Here is a 22,241-nt window from a genome sequence, read left to right on the forward strand (position 1 = left end):
CCACCCAAGGGTGCAGTGTCACATGTTGATATATTTTCCTTCACATTTCACAGTAACATTGTTTCTTTTATTTCTTCTACATAACAGAAACTAATTTCCACAGAATCTTTCTGTCTGACCTGGGAATAATACCACGAAGAAAAAGGCTCAGGAAAATCACATACAGAATATTTATAAACTATTTAAAGATTTATTTTTCATTGGAAAGATAGATACACAGAGAGGAGAGACAGAGAGAAAGATCTTCCATCTACTGGTTCACTTCCCAAGTGGCCACAATGGCAGGAGCTGCACTGATCTGAAATCAGTAGCCAGGAGCTTCTTCCGGGTCTTTCACATGGGTGCAGGGTCCTAAGGTTTTGAGCCATCCTCTACTGCTTTCCTGGACCATAAGAAGCAAGCTGGAAGGGAATTGGAGCAGCTAGGACATGAACTGGCATCCATAATGGAATCCTGGAGCTTAGAGGGGGAAGGATTATTCAATTGGAGTATCATACTGGGCCCAGAAGAATCAATTTTGTAGGAAATCTTCTTCCTACTGTTCCTGTCATTTCTCTCAGCAAAAATTATAAATAAGATCTTTCTCTCCTTCGTTCTATAAGTGTGCTCTTCCAATAGAATAATAAACAAATCTTTTTTAAAAGTTTACTTTTCTACTGACAGAAACATATGGTATTTTGCCTAAACAGGCCTTAGTATTTTTGATTAAAAATCATAAAGCACAGCAGTACTTGCTGCTCTGCTATGGTGAAATTTCACAGTCCTCCAGTTTTCTGCTGCTGCAGACCACAGAGGACAGCAGTGAGAGCTGAAGTACAGGGGAGACCTGATAGGCATCCCCAGGACCTGGCTTTGGGTCCTGCAGAGATTTGTCAAGACCAGAGGTTGCAGCTCTCGCTATCTGTGTCTCTATCTCTCTGCATCTCTCAAAGAAATAAATTAAACAATTAAAAAGATGGGGGGGAGGGGACCACCTGCACAAAATATAATCTTCTAAAGGTACCTACTATCAATTTTAAGTAGTGTTAGATTCCCAGAAAATTTTAAATTACAAATCACATTAAGTATTAAACTTCATTTAATTCCTACAGAAAGTAAAATGAAACCATTTAAGATGACTATAGCAAAAAAGATTAAGTAGAAAATGTTGTCATAGTACGGTTTTCCCATCTTGTTCCAGTTATACAGCATCACCAAGCAAGGCTGTAGCTTTATGCTGCAGTTATCTGGCATCACCAAGGTTATTCATTTTCACCAAGGCTGTCACAGAATGGAATTTCTCTTTATTTGACTTTAAATACACTTATAGAGCATCAACTCCAAGAACTCTAAACATGGAACAAATCAGATTTCCTTTAAATAATACATGATTATTCCTCATAGGATTCAATGTACAATACATACTAGCAAGATTGTCTACTGCATTAAAACAAATATTGAGGTACCAAAGAGATAATACATTAAAGTTATAGCCATTGTCACAGAGACAGAATGAACCTAGGAGGTAGTATATTAAAGTTACAGCTGTTGTACCTAGAGGCAGAATTTGCAATAGATTAATTCCTGATGCTCTGTTATGGTCATGGGATGGGCATTTTCCACAAATAAAATGTCAATTAAAGAACTTAGCCACTTATTGAAGATTAGGTTACACAATAATAAAAAGAACTATTTTTAATTCTAGTATCCTTAAAACAGTCACTGTGAAAACATATTTCTGTAAAAACGCATAGTAAAAGAGAAATACAGTATTATGTCCAATATAATTCCAAGTCCCATAGGTTACAAGATAATTTTCTGAGAGAAAAACATCTGTTTATATTTACCTGTGTGACAGTCTTATACCAATCAAAAAGCAAATCCATTGAATAATGTGTCCTTTTCTGGGTGACATGAACACTTCCTTCCTCATTGGATTTTACATCCACACAGCAATTCATCAACTGTGAGATCAATTTTTGCAAAAAATGTTTCATATCTGTAGAACAGGAAAAATAAGATAGCTTTTTTCCTGTTAAAATTAAAGCCCCAAAACTTCCTGATCAGTAAAGAAACAATCTGAGTAAAACATGGCATTGTATATTTACCATCAATGTAACTAACAAACATTCAACACATTAACTATTACTGCTCTTTAGTATCCTCTAGTTACTACATAATTTTCATAATTAAGGACAAGACTAAAGTTTACATGTATTATCTGTAAAAAAAAAACAAACTAAACAAATGTATAAACATGACAACTGTAAGTTATTTAGAAGAAGCAGGAATTTAAATTATACTAGACAACAGAGTTTTCAAGTTCCCCAGAAAAACTAAAGTGGTATTTACATGAATCATTTTCCTGCTTACAAACCTTCCGTTATAGTGATTTTTAAACATATATTTAAGACTTATTCATTTCCAGTTAGTATGACTATGAAATAAAGTATGTAAAATATTTATATCAGTGCAAATCCATATAAATTTTAGTGTATCACATCCCCTTTATGGGTGAAGATGGTTGAAGACACTCAAGACTGGCTCTGTCAAGGGATTATTTTTTATCATGGTAGCATTTCAATATACTGCTGTAAATACGAATCTATGTAATCTATTCTCTCTTGGGTTAAAAAGAGTTTCGATTTCCCAGTTCTCAGCTCTCTGCCCTAAATCTTGCTCTCTTGATTCACTGAGTTCAGAAACAATCTAGCAAAATTACTGGGCAAGTATAGATGTGATGTTGATATGGTAGGAACATGGCTGCAAAAAAGGAAGCAAAAAATGGCAGAGTATGACAACAGTGGAGATTACTCTGGGAGCCAATCAATTTCACCTGCCAACAATGCCCTTTGTCTACATGGGAAGGGATAGGAAAAGGGAGATGTGTACCATCTCATTGAACTAATTGTGCATTTATATTTTACCTGGACAATCTTTAGCTTGCAGTGAGACTACATGTGGTGTGACAGTATTCTGAAGGACCTCTGTTAGACTTCGGAATACTGAATCATGATCTGTGACATTCACACCTACGGGATAACCAATCAGTTAGCAACATTTTTATTAATTGTCACCATTTCAGTAATAATTTAAAATCAAAAGATAACTTAACATTATCAAAAGACTACAAAGTAATATTTAAAACACGACTAGTAGTAAAAACCAAGAAAATACCCTGTGTAAGGAGGTATACTAACCAATAATTACATGAAGGTGTATACAACTGATTTATCATAAAAACTGCTTGCCACAATTTCTCTTAAAAAAAATCAAGTTGAGGATATATTGCTGACCCTTGAAAACATCTTTAGGACAAATGTAATTACATCATTAAATTTAAATACAGCCCTTTATTAAAGGGGCTGGTTCTGTAATACAGTGAAATAAGTAGCACCTAAAATATCAGCATCCCATCTAAACTCCTGTTGGAGTCCAGGCTGCTCAGCTTTTCACCCAGCTTTGTGATAATGTACTTGAGCAGACAAGAGAGTCTAAGTATTTGGTTCGTGCCACTTGTAGGTGACTCGGATGAAACTCTGGACTCGTGGCTTCTGAGCTCTTGGCTTAGACCAGATATGAGTGTTGTGCTCATTAAAGAGGGAACAAACAGATTTAAGTTCTCTATCTCTGCATGTCTCTCTGCTTTTGAAATAAACAACTAAATCATCCAAAAGATTTTAAAAAATGATCATTCAAAAACAAGATACTATAAATTTCAAACTGTGGCATTGACTTAACAGTTGAGGAGAAGCCAATCATGATATCAGTCAAAATATTAGTGTATACAATAGAATGATATACTTAGCTGATTTCTGAAGGAAGAATTTCAGAAGAAATAAAAAATACAGGTTATTTTGGAATCTATCAAACCATTTTTGTGGTCATAAATCAGTTTCAGAGCTCTGCACACAATTATTGGAAATAAGTACAAACTTTTCCACCGCTTTGCATAGAATTCTGTTAACTGACACCTTTCCTAACAACAGTATGAATTCTAGAAAGTCCTTAGTGCTTAGACAGACATCAGCAGCAGATACCCTCAAATTGCTGAAGACTGCTACTCTAAAGTTCCCATTACTTACAAAGAAAAAAGTTCCAGAATTCTCTGTGCCAGCATTAAACATCCTTTGTTGTTTTTCAGAAGAGTTCTAAATGACAACTTTTGGCAAACTACTTTTAAATGCATTTATATAATTTTTGAAAAAAAAAAAAGAAAAAAATGTGTAAATTTGTTTAAGCATTCTTTCAGTACAAATTTTTTTTTTATTAACATCATACTACTCCTAGCATGTATATAGGCTATGATTATGTTTCTGGAGGCTGGTGTTGTAGGGCAGAGATGTAAGCCACTGCCTACAATGCCAGCATCCCATATTAGTGCTGGTTTGAGACTCAGCTGCTCTATTTCTGATCCAGCTCCCTGCTGGTATACCTGAGAAAACAATGAAAGATGTCCCTATTGCTTGGGCCTCTGACATCATGAGGGAGACCCAGACAAAGTTCCTGGCTCCTGGCCATATCCTGATCCATCCCTGGCCATTGGGACTACCTGGAGAGTGATCTCTGTCCATCTTTGTCTCCTTCTCATTCTGTCACACTGTCTTTCAAATACTTTTTATTTTGATTGAAAAGTCAGATTTACAGAGGAGAAACAGAGAAAGATCTTCCACCTATTGTTTCACTCCCCAAGTGCCAGGAGCTTCTTCTGGGTCTTCCACATGGCTGTAGGGGCCCAAGGCTTTGGGCTATCCTCCACTGCACTTTGAAGCCACAAGCAGGCAGCTGGAATGGAAGTGGAGCAGCTGGGATATGAACTGGTACCCATATGGAATTCCAAGCACATGCAAGGTGAGGACTTGAGCCACTAAGATACCAAGCTGGGCCCTCAAATAGACGAATTTTTAAAATGTAAGATTTCAGGCCTACCCACACTTATAAATTAAAATCTGCATTTTAGCAAGAACCCCTAAAGCTTATTTGTAGGTATATGAAAGTTTGAGAAGTATTATCCAGAATATCTGAATAAGATTTGGGTAATGCCACACAATTAGAAGCAATATTAAACAGAAGAATTTGCTACCTCAGAGCCCATGAGAGTAATAAAGCTTAATAAATAATTGGAAGTAAAAGAAGAGCATGTCTAGAATCCCAATAAATTAAACTCTGTATTAAGAACCAATGGTGCAAATTTGCTGATATTTCCAATCAACTTTTCCCATTATTCTAGAATTCAAATGTTTGTTAAAGTTGTAATAATGATATTAGTACCCATGAAATTTACAATCAGAAAGCAGCTTAGGTACAATTTAAACAAATCTTTTTTTAAAGGCAGTTAATATAAAGTAAGGAAACAATCTATAATTGAAAAACAAAACAGAAAGAAAAATGAATGTGACAGAGTAACTCCATTAGATAATATTTTTGAAAAGCATAAGAATCAAATCTACTAACATAATAGGTGTCTTTACTACCAAATTCATACATTTTCACAATATATTTAAGAAAGAATAAAACCATTTGTTTTCTGCAAAAAGCTGAATAAAGAACTAGCTGAATCATTTTTTGTTAGTTTACATATAAATGATCAGTACAAAAGTTTTATTAGGTTTGAAAATATGCAAAGCAAATTATACTTCATTAATTTGTAAATAAGAGACAAAACAGGTTGCTCAAGAAAAGTTACTTATCAATATTCTCAATAATATAACCCAAACTAAAATGTAAATACATATGTACTTATGAACAAACACACATACAAACATACCAAGCACAAGAGCAGCAGTTGGAATTTCTCTGAGTTTTATCTGAAAACCCCAATCCCTTGAACTCTTCTGTAATCCGCAATGAGATTTTTGCAGAAACTCGATTAGACTATCAAACAGGTTTTTATTTAATTCCTCTTGTAGCCGCTACAAATAAAATGCAAAACTTTATGAATTAAAATTACTAGTAGAAATTTGATACAACTTTCCCAGCATAGAAAGTTTAAAATTTTTTTCTCTGACCGCTCAGCAATTTCTGTCTATCAGAAACTAGCAATATATGCATGCATGCATCAATATTTGTGAACTGGTGAAAAAAAGTAAATAATTTATTAATATGAAGAAACATGTAAACTATATACAAAGCATGAGAAAGAGCCACATGGTTTAAATTTAAACACCACTTTGAGCTACACAGAAAAACAGGGGCTTCAGGTTTAGCGGAAGGGCAAGGAATGGTTCAGCAAGCTATGAAGGGTTAAGGGAGAAAAATGCACCAAATGTACAGGCTGCTTTATTATGCAAACAGTCATCAGAAGGCTACCAGCCATAATGACTGTCACATCTAGTTGTCTGATCCTCAACGCCTTCTTTCTGTATTAAGATCTCTGAGGGATCTCAGACAGAAAAGTCTCTGCTTATATTTCACATTAATTTTTGGAGGTATATGTAATTGTCATTTTACAAAAGGATAGCTTTTTCAGAGCCATTATTGTGTCTGCAGTCCTTCTGAGCAGCCATCTGGAAGTATGCTGGAGAAGTATATTTTGGGGGCTGCCTATTTTGATGTCCCTCACTAGGTTTGAAAAGAAAATTGTCATAGATCCAATTCCAAAGTTTACATGTTACATTATTAAAAGAAAGATGGAATAAAAAATGACTTTCCCATACACCGCCAATAACTAGTGCTATGGTCTTTGGATTCTAGATTTAAAACAATCCCTCTAACTTATTCATTCAACATTTACTTGCCACCTATGAATGACAGTTTCTGCTCTCCAAGAGGGAAGAAACTAGGCCAAAAATAGGACCTCATAGGTTGTAGGTGATGGATGAGGTGGCAGGAGGTAAAGGAAGGTTAGAATGAGGAGTAGGGAAGGCCAGGTAAGATGTCGGCACCCAATGTCTGGAGAACCACAAACACAACTAAGCGTAAGTGGTAAGAAATGAGATCAGACTAAGAGAAAATACACATGGTGTTAAAAGGTTTGGATTTTATCCTCTAGGAAGTCTACTGGAGGAATGTGAAGGAGATACATGGCCAATTCAAGGTTAAGAAGGGATAACCTAGCAGTTTGATGAAAATCAGGTCAAGGCAAAAGGGCAGAGCAGAAAACCCCTGGAGTCTAGGACAGGGCTATATTTGCCCAGAAGAGGTTTTTCAAATTTGACTAACGGTGCCTTAAGAGTTAATGGCACAGCAAGAGTCTGACATCAGTCAGAGACACCAGGTGGGGGATATTTTGACAAGCCAAGGTAAGAAATGAAGAGGGCCTAAACTGGAAACTATGGATACATGATACATGGATACATGAGCGAGCTGAGCACAAAATGCCCTTAACAAGCATGCAAGGTATTCAAGAGGAATACCTACTGAGAGCTTGTCTGAAAACTATTCATAGTTGGTCTACCTCAACTGAAAGGGCAATCTGACAGGGGATATGCACATGGGGCGAGTTTTCACTCAGCCACGTGGAGGAACCTTTGCAACTCTTCATTCTTTATATCTTCCTTACCTATTCCCAGAAATACCCTTATTAAAAAGAATTCTTTTCACTGCAGATGCTTTTAACCAATCTTGACCTAAACACAGTAGTCTCCAACTTGTCAGGAACTCTGCCCACAACTCTACTTACCTGTTCAGGACAAATCAATTTTCACTGTGTAATGATAAAGGAAAAATTACTCTTGTGAAATAAAGAAATTCTGACTAGAATCTGACCACCTTGGAACACTTCCAAGACTTATTCAGAGGCTATGTCACTCATATTCTGGGCCTTGAATAAGCCTTTTAGTATCCTTTTTACAGAGGTTGTTTACTTCTGCCAACATACAAAGCCACTAGGTATAAAATAACAAAGACTGTGGGAAGCAGAGATGTAATGCAGAACAAATATTCTCCCTGAAACTTCCACACCAAAACATGAGACACTGCGATGATCAAATTAAACAAGCTGCAGACTCAAGCTGCCGGCACCAGTGTTCCCCCTTCGCTGTGCCAGACACATTTTTCAATGTTGGAAAATAAAGAACATGATAACCAGTTATGAGGAAAGAATACAGGAGAATTAAGCCAATAGTGCCAAAAGGGCTTCATTTTGACATATGTAACTGTATGAATAATTTAACAGTGTAGCATTTGAAAGCTCCTTGCCTTAGCAGCTATCTTAAACATATGTCCCAGTAGCAATACTTAGTCTTTAAAATGTGTTTTCAGAACAGAAAGACTCTTCTGGACCAATATTTCCTACATTAATCAGTTTTCTCATAAACTAGTAGAAAAAGGAAAGTAACAAATATGTGATTATGATATTAAAGATAGTTAACAAACAAAAGAGTCACCTCAGTCTCAGATTTCATCTGTTGCCACATCAATTGGTAAGTTTCAAATCGAAGTTTACTGTCTTCGGATGCATTTTTCTTTGTATCAAAATAGTCCTCTAAAACACAGAAGGAAATCAGTTTGTCTTTTTACACAGTTAAACTTAAAAACTGCTTAAAGTACAAAGTAAGTGATAGGAATCAAATTTTTATATGCATCAAATATGTAATTACTTATGATTTTTAAAAATAAGCAATATTCAACATTATATTTATACTTATCTTATTCTACCATATTAATTGTATTAAGATTAAAAATGTCTTTAATCTTTTTTTTAAACTACATTTATTTCATTTTATGACACACTTTCATAGGCTCTGGGATTCCCCCAACCCCTCCCAAAACATCTAATTCCTCCACATTGTTCCAGTAATACAGATCATAACCAGTCATGATTCCTTCATTGTGAGCATGGACCATGCGTAGAGTCCAGCATCTTATTGTCCATATCAGTTCAATAGTTTCATTGGGAAACCATCGCTGGTCTGAAACCAGAGTTGGCAGAATATCATCCCCTCCAATGAAAAGCCACTACACAATTTTTACAATTTACAATATCGTGAAGTTAATTGACATGGTACTGAGTGACCAGTAGGTTAAAAAATGCAAGTTCTTAACCACATCCTGTAACTACTTCACTGACATCTCAATTACGGTTTATACACAACCGGCTGCTATACACCTTAAAATAGTTATATGGTACTACTCAGCTTTCTCGTGTCTATTTTTATTTATATATTTAGCAGCTTAAAGTATTCAAGCGTGATTTCTACTGAACTTGGCAAAATTTAGGATAGTTCAAACAGGCTTATACCTCTAACAAGCCATATGTTAACAATTGAGGAGCAGAACAGTTTTAGGAGGGATGTGCAGAGAAATCTTCAGTATCTTAGTGAGGAGTAACTGATCTTTGTGTCCTACCTAGTAAGGTATATGGTAGTCCAAGCTGACTTTTTCTTGTCAGTTCTAAGCTTTCCTTATTGGTCTCTGTCTATCTGATCTAATTTTGGGGGCTCCGGAGTGACCCTGATGGTCACTGCAAGAGAGGGTGGGGACCCAAAGTTGGAACCAGGCAAGGACCAGAGAAAGCTTCTCTCCCTAGTTCCGAAGGAAGTTTACTGTTCTTCTGTTTCTGGGGACCACTCAGGGCTCCTGAAAATGCCTTTAATCTTTAAGACCGTTTCTATCATTTACTTTTGAATTTATAACAGTTTTAATGTTTCTGGTTCAAGATACATAACATTTATTATTAGTGTGTTTCATTATTTGCTGCTATTCTAAGACCCAGTACACTTTGTTGCATATATTTGCTTTTCCTTTCTTAAAGACGATGTATTTATTATTAGTAGTAGTATTATTATTACTTGAAAGGCAGATTTAGACTGGCCCAGCTCTGATCACTGTGGCTATTTTGCGAGTGAACCAAGATATGGAAGATTTTTCTCTCCATCGTTTACTCTTTCACTGTAATTCTTGCCCTTTAGATAAATAAATTAATACATCTTCAAAATTTTTGGAAATTTAATAATTATACTTTCTCCCAGCAATTAGATGGACTGTAATCTAAATACTTGTATACTTTGATAAATTTTCTTTCTTTGTGCTGAACCCAACTGTATTTCTGTACATTTTTTTTAAAGACTTATTTATCTCAAAAGCAGTTACAGAGAGGGACAGAAAGAGAGACATCCTTCATCTCCAGGTTCACTCCTCAAATGGCCACAGTGACCAGGGCTTTTCCAGGGTGAAGGCCAGCTTTTTGTTGGTCTCACGCATGGCAGGTACCTAAGCACGTGTGCCATACTCCTCCACTGCTTTCCCAGGCACATTAGTGGGAGCTGAACTGGAAGTAGTCCAGCCAGGTCTCTAGCCAGCACCCAGATGAGATTCCAGTGTCAAAGGCAGCAAGTTTACCTACCATGTCATAAAGTAGGTCCCAACCCACACCACTTTCTGCACTGCTTTAACTGTGATACCTTTGAATACAGTACATTTTATCATTAAATATATCTGGTTCTTCTTCCTATTGTTTCCAAATAAATTCTTTTTTTTTTGAAAAAAATTAGGCCATTCTTTAAATTAATTTCACAGCAATTCACTTTTCAAAAACCATTAGAATGCTGTTTTTACCTAGGTAAAATCAAATCTGTAGATTAAGGCAATATAGTATTTTCTTAAAAATATTTTGTTTGCCTCAGGCATAGGTAACTGCCTAGGCTGCCTTGTACCTAGGCATTACAGTGCTGGGAGAAAAGCACCCAGTAGCTGATGGGTATTCTGGGCCTGGTTAATGCCAAATTTGTTAATTGTACAAGTATGCCAGCATAGTTTCTTCCTCTTCTTATTCTTATTATTATTATTACCACTATTATTATTTTTAAGATAAATGGGGAAGTCAGGGAAGTCCAAGCTTGGACATGCCCATCCCACTCCCTATGTGGGAGCACTGCAGGTTGCCCAGGAAAAGGGGCCTGGGGATGTATTTGTAGTGGGTGTTGCTGAGGGCATATTTGACAGGGAAGGAATGATTTCTGGGGCTTTCCTTTGACTAGGCCAGTGCACTCACAGGCAGGCAAGTGAGCTGATATGCAGTGTTTTAGAGAGGAAACTGGAGGCCATGTCTGGGTCAGGCCAAAGCACTTGTCCACATGGGAGACCTGGGTTGGGCTAAATAACATTTCCCACTACCCACTGATAAAGTTGGGGGTGTGGAGCAAGCCTAGGCTGGGTTAGGGCTCAGTACCCTCTGGGTCACACAAGAACTGGGTATTGGGGTGGCTCAGACTGTAGAACCCATTAGTGAGAGCCAGAATGGGTATGGACCAGTCAGATTAGGCCACAGTACCCACTGGTGAGTGCCAGGACTAGGGGTCATCCATGATAGTTTGGGCAGCAGCACCCAATGGCACGTGTACAATCCGGGACTGGGAGCAGGCATGGTAGGGGAACTTGGGTAACTCCCCTGCTAAATACATCTCCTGCTGGTAAGTGCGACAGTTGGGGCTGGAGCGTGCCAGGCCAGGCTGGGCTACAGCACCTGCTGGCTCATGTGTGAGCTAGGTCTGAGGTCAAGGCCGAGCAAGGTCAGTCTACAGCACATACTGGCATGACTGAAAGCCAGGACAGGGCACAGGCCAGGATTGGACTGCATCATCAGTTCATTCATATGACAGTTGGGGGTGGGCCAGACTCGGCTAGACTGCTGTACCTGCCAGTGGGAGCTGGGACTGTGGACAGGCAGGGTTAAGCCAGGCTATAGCACCTGCTGGTGAACACCAAAGGGGCAGGCCATCTCAAACTAGGCTACAGCACCATCTGACACACACAAGACCAGGAGCTAGGAGAAGGCCTGGAACAGGAACTCGGGGAATCCCTTGCTGGGTGGCTACTTCCACTGATACGCATGAGAGCTGGAACTAGGGGTGAGAGGGTCTCAGAGCAGACCAGGCTGGGCAAGATGCTGCACCTGTTGGTGTGCAAGAGACAAAATGGGAGAGTGCCAGGATTGGGTATGAGTCATGTCAGGCTAGACTGCAAATACACCCTGGAAGGTGCAAGGTCCAGGGCTGGGAACATGCTTGGAAGAGGAACGCTGGGCACTCCCCTGCTATGCTGTACTATTGCTGGTGAGCACAAGAACCAGGACAAGGGACCAGCCATTCTGGGCAAGGTGGCAGCACTTGTCAGCATATGTGAGGGGGAGATCTGGGAACAGGTCAGGTTGAGCTAAGCTGCAGCCCCCAGGGTGTGTTTATGAGAGCTGGATCAGATGTGGGCTGGGCCTGCCTTAGAAGATGCTGGAATGTGGAAAAATCAGAGCTGGGGGCATGCCTGGTGGGGATACAGGGGCCATTTCCCCTAGGTCACAGCACCTGTTGATATGTGTAAGGACTAGGACTGTGGTAGGCTGGGCTGGGTACCCATCAGTTGGCTGCAGTACCCATCAATTCATGTGAAATATGTGGCTGAGGCAGAACTGACCAATCTCATCCACTGGCATATGTGTTGGCTAGTACAGGTGACAGACCAAACCTGACCCTGCATTGGCTGGCACACACAAGAGTCTAAGGTCACCCCAGATGAGATTTCCTGGTGGATTCTGCAACTGGACTACTACACTCAGACCTGACCACAGGGAAAAATCACAGGATATGTAATCTGACCATAGAGTTCTACTGCTGGTGCCTGTGCAGTGACCAATTTGCCCAAGTGTACAGGGAGATTGGATAGATCTGACAGCTAACTCATCCAGGTTAGCAGGGAACTTCAACTGCCTTGTTAGAGGACATAAACAGAACCAGTTGGACAATTCTCCTGGTCAAGCTGGCAGCAAGTGTCTGGGCCTGTGGATGCACTAAGGTGGACTCTAAACCAACAGACCTTGGAAAGATTTTCTCAACTCTGAAGTAATGAAACCAACAATGTCTCAGGGCTATGGAAACCACTCAAGTTAACACCCTTAGAACCACATAAGCGTCTCCAACGCATCATCAAAGGACTGTTATCCCTCCCCAGTGCTGATGTAGTTTGACAGCAAAGAGTGGTCTCTTCCCCCTCCTTCCCTGAGGACACGGGAGAAAGAGAAAAAAAAGGCTGAAACACGTGTCCTACCCATATTCCTCCATGCCTGACCCTCTCCATCCTAATCAGAAGCCCACATAGGCAGGCATTCCTCTCAACTAGGAAAACAACATTAAAAATTTTAAAATAAATGAAAAAGCTATTTTCTTTGTTTACTTGAAAGGCAGAGTTACGAAGAGGAGAGGCAAGAAGAGAGAGAGAAAGAAATTTTCCAACAATTGGTTCACTCTGCAAATGGCGTCAAAAGCCAGGGCTACACCAGGCTGAAGCAGGAGCCTAGCATTCCACCCAGATGGCAGAACCCAAGTACTCAGACCATCTCCTGCTGTTTCCTAGGAACATCAGCCTGAAGCTGGGCTGGAAACAGAGGAGAGGGGACTCACTCTTGCACTCACTCATGGGATGCTGGTATCTCAGGTAGTGACTGAATCTGCTACATCACAATGCCAGCCCCTACACTCTCTATTTTTAAATGCTAGATATTTTATCACCACAGCAAGATCTTTCCTGGCACTAAATTTCTACTCATAGTATTTTACCTCAAGCACTGCTGTCAAATTAGAGTTTCAAACAGAAATTCTCTTACGTTAAGAAACTTTCTTTTTAATCATAGTTGACTCTGAAGTTCTAGCAAGCTTTGATTTTTTAGTTTAAAAAATTAGAATACACTGAAGTCATCAAATGGTAAAATGGCAAAGTTACATTGTTAGAATGCAAACAAAAAAAGCAAGGAAACATTGTATTACTAAGAAGCAAAAGAGAATAATCAGGTAGTTTCAAAGAGAACAAAGTCATTATATACTGAAAATGGTTAGAATATTAAAAATGGCAGGTCAGGACAAATTTTTATGTGTGAACAATGTTGCACCAAAATACAACATGAAAAATTCATTGAGGAATTAGGGAACAGCAGCAGGACCCCTTGATCTCTTTCCATGACTTCTCTCCTTCCTAGACAAAGCAGGTAAAACTAAATCAGCGCTGAGAGGAGCTGAGGCACGTGAGCTCTGCCTGCTGTCAGGATTCCCCCGGCCTTGCCTCCCACTCCCAGTGCTTGCTTCAGCGTGATCTTCCCACAGCGTTGAGGCTGATTCCCCAGTTCGTGCTCAGGCACTTTTTTTTCGGATGAGCAGTCATCACAAAACTGAGAAGAGAAGGAGTTTCCAGTCTTTTTCCAGCTGTACCCCTCAAGTGACTAAGTCACGGAGCAGATGGTGGGCAAAATGCAGAGCCTCTTCCTACTCCTTTAGGCAATCTGCTTCAAAAACTGAAGCCCAGGAAGACAAGCACTGAAGTGTGGATATGCTCTATTCACTCTTATCCCATCCAAGGCCAATTCCTCTAATATTTTCATTGATTCTAACTGTATCTATTGGTCTTAAACAAGCAAAATAAAAAACAAAATTAACTTCTAGGGTTTTGATTATACAATTGAGTGTATTAATATCAAAAAGTGTAGACAAATCTAAATAAATTACAGCTGAAATTTAGCACAGAGAGTTTCCAGCAGGAAAGGTTTTTGGCCTAGGTGAAGCTGCCCGCTGCAATGCTGGCATCCTTAGGAACCCTGGATTGAGTCCTGGCTGCTCAACTTCCAATCCAGCTCCCTGAGAAAGCAGCAAGAAAGGCCACCTATTTAGACCACTGCTAACCACTTGGAAAACCTGGATGGAGTTCCTGGCTCCTGGAACTGGCATGGCCTAATTGTTAGAGCCGTTTGGAGAGTAAACCAGGAGCCAGAATATGTCTCTGTCTCTCCTCCTCTCTCTGCAACTCTGTCTCTGAAAATAAATCTAAATAATAAAAAATAAATCTAATTTATTTAAACAGATAAAAACAAACAAATTAAATAAATTGTTTGACCTTTATTTTTTGGATGAGTAGTCATCACAGAACTGAGAAGAGGAAGAGCTGCCAGCCTTATCCCAGTCGTACCCCCAAGTGACTAAGTCACGGAACAGATGGTGGGCAAAATGCAGAGCCTCTTCCTACTCCTTTAGGCAATCTGCTTCAAAAATCGAAGCCCAGGAAGATAAGCACTCATGAAATAAATCTAAAAAAAAAATAAAATAAATCTAAAAAAAACTCAGCAAAAATTCTATCTTCTATTTGGAGAGGCAGTATTAAGAAACAGTCAGTTAGACCATGGGCTCTGAAATTAGGCTGAGACCAAATTCCAGCTCTACCATTCACGGCACTGAAACACTGAGAAAATTCTTTCTGGGTCCATGTATTCTCATACATTTAAGTAGATACCATCATCCACCCCTAACAGTTTATAGGGATTAAACAAATTAACAAATATTTAGAATAGTCTACCATGCAGTAAATATTCAAAAGAAAACTAGCAATTGCATTAGTTATAATGCCATTGGTCATGATATATCATTGCATGCTGTCTCCTTCATAGATAATAGGAAAACAAGTTTTAGTTTTTCTCTGAAGTATTTCCAATAGGTTTTTAGCAATCTTCAGTTTTAAAAATAAATTGTGAGCCTGATGTAATAGCCTAGTGGCTAGAGTTCTGGCCTTGCAAGTGCCACGATCCCATATGGTGCCAGTTTGTATCCCAGCTGCTCCACTTCCCTTCCAGCTTCCTGTTTGCGGCCTGGGAAAGCAGTAGAGGATGACTCAAAACCCTGTATCCGTGTGGGAAACTGGAAGAAGCTCTGGGCTCCTGGAATTGGATCGGTCCAGCTCTGGCTATTCTGGCCCATTGCGACCACTTGGGGAGTGAACCAGCAAACGGAAGATTATTCTGTCTCTCCTTTCTCTGTAAATCTGACTTTCTAATAGAAATAAATAAATCCTTAAAAAAAACTGTTCATAAATCAATCACATAAGAACAATTCAAGTGGGCAGAATCTGGGCCATGGCATCTTTCACAGTTCCCCAAGCTGAAAAGCTGAGTAAGAGCTAGTGCTGTGACACAGTGAGTAAAGCTGCTGCCTGCGGCGTTCCTATCCACACGGGCACCAGTTGGAATCCTTATGGCTCCACTTCCGACCCAGCGCCCTGTAACTGGTCTGAGACGGCAGCAAGCAGGGCCCCTGCATCCATGTGGGAGCCTGGAAGAAGCTCCTCGTTCTGCCTTCAGCCTGGCCCCCACCGGCGGCTGTACCCATCTGGGGAATGAACCACTCACCCTCTGTCTTTCCCTTCCTCTCTAACCCTTTCAAACAGATAAATATAAATAAATCTCTTTTTCAGAAAAGAAATGTGAGCAATATAATTGCATCAATGACAGTTTCTTGATTATGATACTGCACGATGTTGCCACTGGGGATAAATGAAGGAAGTGCACTGAACTCTATCTCATTTATCTGAACATAGATGATAAAAAGACAGCAGTCACCTTTTACAAGTAATAAAATCCACCCATTTTGGCAATTTAGTATATATATAAAACACATAAACCATTCTCTCAATCAAAACACAAAATAGAGAACATTACTATCACTCCAAAAAATTCCCTCTTACCATTTTTACAGGCAATTCCCTAAGAAATCCCAGGAAACCACTAAGGCTTTTTATGATAACTATGGTTTTATTTCTTTTAAACATATTATTGTCTTTCCCCTCTTTCTGACATGTGTGTCTGAATGATTACTATGTATCTCATTAATGTGTGCATATGTAAGTGATTAAAAAAACTACTCCATTACTGTAAGCTTGCTTTAAGTGGAATTAAGAGGAAGATTACAGGGAGCAAATCTGAGCCAAGTCAATGCAGATAGAAGATCTGCTAGTAGAATGTCCTTGCTCGGGCTCCCAGCTTTCCCTTCCCTCAGAACACTCAGTCCTAGAGCCTATACAAGCCTAAGGTGCTGACATTGACAATATCTTCCGGTGGTATGTACAAGTGTCTCACAGAGTCCAACATATTAGCTTACAAGTATGGAAAGGAATAGAAAAATTATCTCCATAAGCATGTCTAACCCTTCATTTTCCAAAGAGCTAGGAAAAGGCACACAAGCAGAGCCGATGCTATAAGGTCAGTCAGGCTCCGGACCTGACTCTGAGTTTCTTTACGTCTAGTCCAAGTCATTAGATAAAGCTGTGATCCAGCAGGTAGAATCTGTATAGAAATAAAGGACTTTGATCTTTTTCTCAAAATGATAGAACATGAAAGATTCTCTTTTGTACACATATAACCCCCAAGCCTAATGGTTCTATACAGATGGCTTTTCTGCCCTTATTTTCCCTTGGAAATAAAACAAAATACAAAATACAACAACAAATATTTTAACTGTGGTCAAATCTGTCAATCTTGTATGTTTAACTCAAGAATAACTTTTACATATACATATACATTTGTAGTTTCAATTCTTTCATGCATTACCAATATTTCATTCTCTTTATAACGTTTCTCCCATTGTGTGATGATCTGGGTAGCCAATTAACCTCTAAACGTTTTGATTACTTAATGAAGGATTGAAATGACATTCTCGTAGAAATGATTTTTATTTTCACTTCTAAAGTTGTAGAGAAAGAAACAATGTCAAAGAGGTGACAGAAAAGACAATATCATTAAGAATGGCTAGGTACACCTGGAAGACAATGTACTTTCCAGCCTGCTTTTTGAAGAGACATGGGAGGCAAAAATCTAACTAATCTGATATTGAGACACTCACCTATTGGAACAGAGATCTTTCTCTTCTTGTAGTTTGGCTTAAACACAAAGCAACCCTAAAAAAAAGAAGGGGGGAGGGAAGCATAAAATAAAAGCAACTTATCAGCAGAGATATACAATTAACAAACTATTTTATGGAGAAGTGAATTTTTAAAAATGGAAGGGAGGAATAAATTTTCATATAAGAAATGACATCACGGGCCTGGCGGCGTGGCCCAGCAGCTAAAGTCCTCGCCTTGAACGCACCGGGATCCCATATGGGCGCCGGTTCTAATCCCAGCTGCTCCACTTCCCATCCAGCTCCCTGCTTGTGGCCTGGGAAAGCAGTTGAGGATGGCCCAGGGCCTTGGGACCCTGCACCCGGGTGGGAGACCTGGAAGAGGTTCCTGGTTTCCGGGTTCGGATCGGTGTGCACCGGCCGTTGCGGCTCACTTGGGGAGTGAATCATCGGACAGAAGATCTTCCTTTCTGTCTCTCCTCTCTCTGTATATCTGACTTTGTAATAAAAAAGTAAATAAATCTTAAAAAAAAAAATGATATCACTTCTTTCTGAATTCTAGAAACAAATTTCTTCCTATAAAAATCATTTACTTGAGGGCCCGGCGTGGTAGCCTAGCAACTAATCCTCAACTTGCATGTGCACCAAGATCCCATAGAGGCACCGATTATAATTCCAGCAGCCCCACTTCCCATCCAGCTCCCTGCCTGTGGCCTGGGAAAGCAGCTGAGGACGGTCTAGGGCCTTGGAACCCTGTACCCACATGGGAAACCCGGAAGAGGCTCCTTCCTGGCTTTGGATTGGCTTAGCTCCAGCCATTTCGGCCACTTGTGGAGTGAATCAGTGGATGGATGGTCTTCCTCTCCGTATATCTGACTTTCCAATAAAAAATAAATGTCTTTAACAACAACAACAAATTATTTCCTTGAAAGGCAGAGACATACAGACATTGTCTATTTGTAGGTTCACTTTCCAAATGCCTGTAACAACTAGTACTGGAAAGGACTAGGTCAGGAGCCCAGAACTCAAAAATCATGTGGTGCCTTCATCACTTTACTAAATGCCTGGCCCAGAAGGAAAATTAAGGGGACTATCTACTTATTTCCTTTCTCTCCCATGGGAGGCCCAGATTTTATTAGTTCTTTGAGACCTAATCTAACGCATGACAAAAAATCAGCTGAAACTCAAAGGTTCCATTTTTACGCAAGTTAGAGGATAAAGAATTTTTTTAAAGATTTATTTATTATTTGTATTGGAAAGGCAGATATACAGACAAGAGGAGAGACATGAGAAGATCCTCCGGGGGATGATTCACTCCCCAAGTGGCCACAATGACTGGAGCTGAGCCAATCCGAAGCCAGGAGCTCTTCCGGGTCTCCCACACGGGTGCAAGGTCCCAAAGCTTTGGGCCGTCCTCGACTGCTTTCCCAGGCCACAAGCAGGGAGCTGGATGGGAAGTGGAGCTGCTGGGATTAGAACCGGTGCCCATATGGGATCTTGGCGCATTCAAGGCGAGGACCTTAACCACTATGCTATCATGCTGGGCCCAGGGATAAAGAATATCAATACCAAATATGTAATGCGAATCAAGCACGGGTGTTTGGTAAAGCTGTGAAGACACTACATGGGACACCCACAGCTCCTATCGGGTGTGATTCTAGCTTCCTGATAATGCATACCCTGAGGCAGAAGGTAACGGCTGTTCACACAGCCGGGTTTCTGTACCTACACGGGAGACATGCACTGAGTTCTGGGACACTGCCTTGTGATCAGTCCCACTTCCTGTGGTCTCTTGGGGAGTGATTCAGGGGATGAGAGGCTTCTCTTTCTTTTCTGCCTTTCAAATAAATATAAAACAAAATCAAGAATGTTGAACCTTGACAGGGAACACATGGCTGTTTCTTCCTGCAAACATTTTTTTGTCAGAGAAATTCATATCCCTTTATCCAAAAGTTTGGCTCAAAATTAACTCTCAGAAACTTTCTCCAATTCTGTAGTCAGAAATGGTCCTTCCTGGGAATCTTAGATTACTTAAACATCTTTGGTCTTCTTTGTCTTAAATCATTTTTGTTGTAGGGTTGACATGGAAAGGCAGGAGACCCCTGAGGATCTCTTCCAGGCCCACCCCCACACACATACACATACACAGAACCCTAAGCAGGCCCGTGCCCACACCTGGTCCCTGTGTGTGCCAGTGGACACTGTGGTTTACTCTGACCCAACCCTAGACCTGGCTCTTTCTTGTACTATCAGTTGCTAAGGCATAGTTGGGGAGATTCCTAAGGATCTATTCCAAGTCTACCTCCAGACCCAGCTTTCATGTGTGCTACAGCCTAGCCTAGTCTAACCCAGCCCAGCTCAGCCCAGCCCAGCCCACCCTAGCCCAGCCCAGCCCAGCCTAAGCTCTGGTGTGTAGAGGTGGTGGGTGTTGTGACCCGACCCAACAAAACCCCAGACCTGGCTCTCAGTGTGCTGCCAGGCGCTGTGGTCTGGCCCAGCCCTTACCCAGATCCAGCACTTTCTTGTTCTGATTGGTGCTGTTGCCTGAGGAGACCACTGATGCCTCCTTCCAGGCTAGCTCCCAGACCTGGCTCTCATATTTGCTGATGGGCACTGCAGCCTAGCCCAGCCCAGCCCACCCCTAGACCTGGCTCTCACGAGCACCAGTGAGTGCTGTGGCCCAGTCCAACTTGCCCCCGAGGCCCAGTTCTTATGTGTACTGGTGGGTGCTAGGGCCTAGCTGGGAATACACCTGAAAACCTCTATCTGTCCAACCCCCAACTCAACTCTCATGTTTCCTGGCAGGTGCTGCAGCATATCACTGCCCACTATTAGCCCTCTTATGGGCCAACAGGTGCTTCTGTCTAACCTAGCCTGGTCCACCACCAGCCCTGTTCTCATATATGCAGGTGGGAGCTGGGAAGCTCCATTCTTGATCCAGATTCCAGCTTGTGGCCTAGAAAAGAAACGGAGGATGGGCCCCTGTTCACATGTGAGAGACCTGGCAGAAGCGCCTGACCTCTAGCTTCAGACCAGCTTAGCTCAGCTTTGGTCACTGTAGCCATCTGGGGAATGAACAAGCAGATAGAAGATCTCTAAGTAGCTTTTTTCAAGGAACATTAATAAGTTTTAAGAAACAAACTGCAAATCTTGTATGTAGTTACTTATGAGTCTGCCTTTAAAGTAGATTATAAGCACCTGCAAGCCATTGCTGATCCAGCAACCTATATCACTGGGTTCTCCCTTCTCTCACTCAAACTTTTTTCCTTGCTAGCAGTTAACACAATTTGTGATACTCAACCACCTACGTTTGGCGTTTTACTTCAGTGCAGAAAAGACTGTACTTTGTTTACAACCGTATCTCAGTGTCTGAAGGAGTGGCTAGTACACAGTAAACCTAACAGGGAAAGGGAACACTGCGACCTGCACAGAGAATTGAAAAAATCCTCCTAGGAGTACCAAAAGGCAGGTACTGGCTTTCCCATCGCAAGCAGAGCTGACCTCAACTGGATGCGGGGCTAAGATCACTCAGTTCTGTCTGCCGCCTCCTCCCCTAGCCAGGGACCCATACAACCTCTGCTTCCAGCCTTCGTCAAAAAGGAAGGAGGCGGCGGCAAAGCCCCGGGGAGCGTCCGCCCCTACGTACCTTGGACACCGAGGAAGTGGCCATAGTCGTAACGGTGCAGCCGACTCCGGTCCACTCGGGATTTCCCGCGCGCCCTCGCGGCAGCAGGGCAGAGGTGAATGGTGTGCCACGGGGCTTCCTGATTGGTCAGTACGGCGCCTTGGGGCGGGCTTCCGGCGCGCGGAGGAGGCGTGGAGAATCCCGGCAGAAGCCGTTCGAGAAGCCTTATCCCCGGCCCGACATGGCGTGCGGCTTCCGTAGGTCCATCGCGGGTCAGGTATGGGTTCCGGAGCCGGCGTGAGCGGGCCCGAGGCGGAGCGGCGGCCCCGGGACCCTTCCACCTCCGCGGTCCGTGCTCGGTCGTTAGGGTGGGCGGGTTCGGAGGAGTGTTGTGTGTCTGGGTTCGGTTCTCCGTCTCTCCGGAGCTGCAGAGGCAGACCGCATCGAGACTATGGGATGAGGCTGTGATCACTTGGCGTGAAATGTCAACGGGAGAAGCACCTGTTGCTTCCCTGACTCCTTCCCGCCCCAGTTGTCTGGGTAGGAACTCTATACGCCGCGATGGGACCCGAAAAACTAAGTGTTGCTTATACTGAGTGAAGAAAGATGGAACTATGTCTACGTTGGGAAGTATCTAATTGAGAAGCAGGTTGTTGGCCATCGCTTTGGCGGCTCCTCCAGGATGGTTTCTGAGATACACAGGACTTATTTTCTTGATTCAGAATTCTATTTGAAACTGATTTATAACAAAGGAATAACCTGAAATTCACCCAGAAAATTATGTAAAACTCATTGGCTATGACACGTTGCAAGGAAACGTCCCTTTGTGCTTCTGACAAGTCCAATTGCCTTGTATTAACGGACGTACTTTGCCTAGTCTATAATTTACTGTGGCTCATTTTTACAATGTGCTTAGGGGAAATCCTTGTGCCTTTCTTTATGCTTGGAGAGGTACTGCCCTGTCCAATATCAACTCCCTGCGCATCTTGTGGTATCCGGGAGAACATCACCTCCTAGAGCTTTTTCACTCGCTGAAAGGTGGGATGAGAATTTGTTGA

General features: G+C 41.3%; 2 protein-coding genes across 8 annotated transcripts in view; one reads left to right on the forward strand and one right to left on the reverse strand.

Moving 5' to 3' along the window:
* Positions 1 to 21,356, reverse strand: part of ORC3 (origin recognition complex subunit 3) — a 62,042-nt gene extending 40,686 nt beyond the window's left edge. For 2 of the 5 annotated variants that reach the window (XM_058660908.1, XM_058660905.1), the window contains exons 1-6: positions 21,205 to 21,353; positions 17,562 to 17,616; positions 8,307 to 8,404; positions 5,747 to 5,891; positions 2,907 to 3,011; positions 1,827 to 1,978 (exon numbers count right to left, since the gene is read on the reverse strand). In XM_058660908.1, coding sequence (XP_058516891.1) covers positions 1,827 to 1,978; positions 2,907 to 3,011; positions 5,747 to 5,891; positions 8,307 to 8,404; positions 17,562 to 17,616; positions 21,205 to 21,228 — 579 coding nt within the window. In that variant the 5' untranslated portion in view covers positions 21,229 to 21,353. Of the gene's footprint in view, positions 1 to 1,826; positions 1,979 to 2,906; positions 3,012 to 5,746; positions 5,892 to 8,306; positions 8,405 to 17,561; positions 17,617 to 21,204 lie in introns of all 5 variants that reach the window. The other 3 variants (XM_058660915.1, XM_004580401.3, XR_009245002.1) reach the window with 2 other exon arrangements.
* Positions 21,285 to 22,241, forward strand: part of RARS2 (arginyl-tRNA synthetase 2, mitochondrial) — a 60,850-nt gene continuing 59,893 nt past the window's right edge. For 2 of the 3 annotated variants that reach the window (XM_058660920.1, XM_058660926.1), the window contains exon 1: positions 21,285 to 21,460. In XM_058660920.1, coding sequence (XP_058516903.1) covers positions 21,425 to 21,460 — 36 coding nt within the window. In that variant the 5' untranslated portion in view covers positions 21,285 to 21,424. Of the gene's footprint in view, positions 21,461 to 21,599; positions 21,724 to 22,241 lie in introns of those variants that run through there. The other variant, XM_058660931.1, reaches the window with a different exon arrangement.

The sequence above is a fragment of the Ochotona princeps genome, chromosome 1 (genome assembly GCF_030435755.1).
Source record: "Ochotona princeps isolate mOchPri1 chromosome 1, mOchPri1.hap1, whole genome shotgun sequence".
Lineage (NCBI taxonomy): Eukaryota > Metazoa > Chordata > Mammalia > Lagomorpha > Ochotonidae > Ochotona > Ochotona princeps.